General features: G+C 40.7%; 1 protein-coding gene across 3 annotated transcripts in view; it reads right to left on the reverse strand.

The window, feature by feature from the left end:
- The window catches only part of LOC106868889 (spindle and centriole-associated protein 1), a 45,047-nt gene that overhangs the window by 13,171 nt on the left and 28,777 nt on the right, over nt 1–3,099 (reverse strand). For all 3 annotated transcript variants that reach the window (XM_014914348.2, XM_014914349.2, XM_052969726.1), the window contains 2 exons: nt 2,329–2,528; nt 338–484 (listed from right to left, as the gene is read on the reverse strand). In XM_014914348.2, the coding sequence (XP_014769834.1) occupies nt 338–484; nt 2,329–2,528 (347 nt within the window). The remainder of the gene's footprint in view (nt 1–337; nt 485–2,328; nt 2,529–3,099) is intronic.

Below are 3,099 nucleotides of genomic sequence, written 5' to 3' on the forward strand. Positions count from 1 at the left end.
GCCTCATGCCGACCAAAGCCTTGTGAGTGGGTTTGGTAGACAGAAACTGAAAGAAGCCCATTGAACGTGTGTGTGTGTGTGCATCTGTGTTTGTCCCCCACCAATGCCTGACAACCGATGTTGGTGTGTTTACATCCCTGTAACTCAACAGTTTGGCAAAGAGACTGATAGAATAAATACCAGGCTTAAAGAAATAAAAGTACTGGGGCTGATTCATACAACTAAAATTCTTCAAGGCGGTGCCCCAGTATGGCTACAGTCTGACTGAAACAAGTAAAAGAATAAAAGAATACACACACACACACACGATTTAGATACTGATAATAGAATCACTTACTTCTCTCAGGTATCGACACAACTTAATAACTGTCTGACAAAGAGACATTGTGTAGCCTGAAAATGTCTCCTTTTGTTGCTTCTCAGCTGGTACCTTACCAGTGTTTTCTTCATAAATAACCATTTCTCGCTGCATTTCTTCCAGCACCTAAAAAACAAAAACAACATTTTATATATGTGATTAGAATGCCAAAAGAAGGGATCACAAAATATATGCACTTCATGCTGAGCCAACTGTTAGGAGACCTACAAGGAAAACAAGTGAATTGGTTGGATAATATCCACAGTCTTAGTTGGTCACACTTGGGAATCCAGCGGGAATGTCTGAAGATGGTTGATTCGGAGAACTCTGTATGGAGGAGGTGCCTGATGATTCTACTCCCGCAGAACTCTCAGAAATTGTGAGCAGTGAAAATCAATGGAAGAATGATTGAATGAATACATATATCATTGATTTAATATTTATTTTTCTATGCTTGCATGGGTCAGTTTTTCTTCAACCAGATGCATTGCCTGTTGCAAACTCTCACCTGTTTCCAAGCAAGGTAATATTTTATTTTCCCATGAGTGGGCATGTTTTGACAGAAGACTGGAAATGAGGGGCTCTGCTTGTATGATGGTGATGCTTATTTACAACTATCCCCTGTTGTCAAGATAAGGAGACACAAGCACACAAATACATGCACATGCATGGGCTTCTTTCAGTCTCCAACTCCCAAATCCACTCACAAGGCTTTGGTCAGCCTGGGGCTATTGTAGAAGACACTTGCCCAAAGTGTCTAACAGTGGGTCTGAACCTGAAACTATGTGGTTGCAAACCAACATTTTTAACTGCACACCAATACCTGCATCGACATAAACAACACCAGCAATATATACATCTGACACCTTAAGCAATTGACAGACTCTCCTGTCGAAGATGACATATGAGTGTTCAGCATCGCCAAACGACTTGCACAAAGTATTTGCTTATAGCAGTGATTCCCAAACTTTTTCAGACTACCACCCACTTGATACCAAGCCAGATTCCTCGCTTTCCCTACCCCAACTAACCATCACAAATACAGACCTCTTTCTGAAGCAATTTCAAAGCAACTGTATTTCACAAATAAAACTTAACCTAATGGAGGCGTAGGAGTGGCTGTGTGGTAAGTAGCTTGCTTACCAACCACATGGTTACGGGTTCAATCCCACTATGTGGCACCTTGGGCAAGTGTCTTCTACTATAGCCTTGGGCCGACCAAAGCCTTGTGAGTTGATTTGGTAGACGGAAACTGAAAGAAACCCGTCGTATATATATATATATATATATGTGTGTGTGTGTGTGTGTTTGTGTGTCTGTGTTTGTCTCCCCAACATCGCTTGACAACCGATGGTGGTGTGTTTACGTCCCCGTAACTTAGCAGTTTGGCAAAAGAGACTGATACAATAAGTACTAGGCTTACAAAGAATAAGTTCTGTGGTCAATTTGCCCAACTAAAGGCCGTGCTCCAGCATGGTCACAGTCAAATAACTGAAACAAGTAAAAGAGTAATGAACCCATTATTTTGTTGTTTTTATATGAATTGCTACCCCATCATCACCCTACTTTTTACATGAATCACTACCCCATTATCGCCCCACTTTTCTTCAATGCCCTCTTGGAGCTTTCCTGTGGTGGTGGTGGTGGTGGGGGCAATACCGCCCACTTTGGGAACCATTGGTTAATAAGGATCAAATGTATAGGCCATACATTAGCTCACTCCCTCCATCAATTCAACGTTGCCTGAACAAGTGCAGGGTGTACCACATGTCAGGTGTTGAAGTGATAGCAGAGCAACATGAGAAGAAGTGTTTTGCTCAAGAACACAATGCACCACCTGATCTAGGAAGTGAAACCACGATCTTGAGATCATGAGTGCAGCACCCTAACCACTAGATCATGTGTCCTCACAGTTAAGCAATCAAGGAACCAAGAAAGGAATAAAAGAACCTTCAACAAAAATAATTAACCTTTTTCAGATCTTTGAGGGTGAATCCAGACTCTGAGTGTGATATTTCTCCATTTCTGTCAGAAGTGGGCTCCTCATCAGAAATATCTGCATGCAAAACCCTGCGAACCTTGTTCACTTTTGTTGTGTCATTAACAGCTGTGTTAGGACCCCTGTTGTTCTGAACTGGGGTGAAAGCACCCGGAACATCTGGGGGATTTTCTGGAAAATGGAAAAACAATAAAAATAAATATAAAAATTAAGATAATTATAATATTTTATCTTTTGCTTGTTTCAGTCACTGGACTATGGCCATGCTAAGGCACCACCTTGAAGGATGGGGACAAGCACAGACACATTATACACACACACACACAATAGGCTTCCACACAGTTTCTGTCTGCCAAACTCACTAACAAGGTACTGGATGGCTTAGAGCTATAGTAGAAGATATTTCCCCAAAGTGCTGTGCAGTGGGACTGAACATGAAACTACATGATTGCAAAGTGAACTTCTTAATTACACAGCCATGCCTGTGCACAAAATAATGTTTATTTTACCAAGGCTATAACATTGCTTTAATGCTTGTTGAAGGTGCATCACTTAGTGGTTAGTGTAAGTTATGATAAACACAAGTCTATATTACTATTAGTTTCTATGTACATTTCCTCATTTTGGCTGTTTGGAACTTTGCATTGGATGTTCCAAGTGCAACTGGATGTTTAACCACAATGGATCATCAAAGGAACATTTTATTGCATTATGTTAGAGAACTAATGTGTATATATATATA

Source organism: Octopus bimaculoides, chromosome 7 (genome assembly GCF_001194135.2).
Source record: "Octopus bimaculoides isolate UCB-OBI-ISO-001 chromosome 7, ASM119413v2, whole genome shotgun sequence".
In the NCBI taxonomy this organism is placed as follows: domain Eukaryota; kingdom Metazoa; phylum Mollusca; class Cephalopoda; order Octopoda; family Octopodidae; genus Octopus; species Octopus bimaculoides.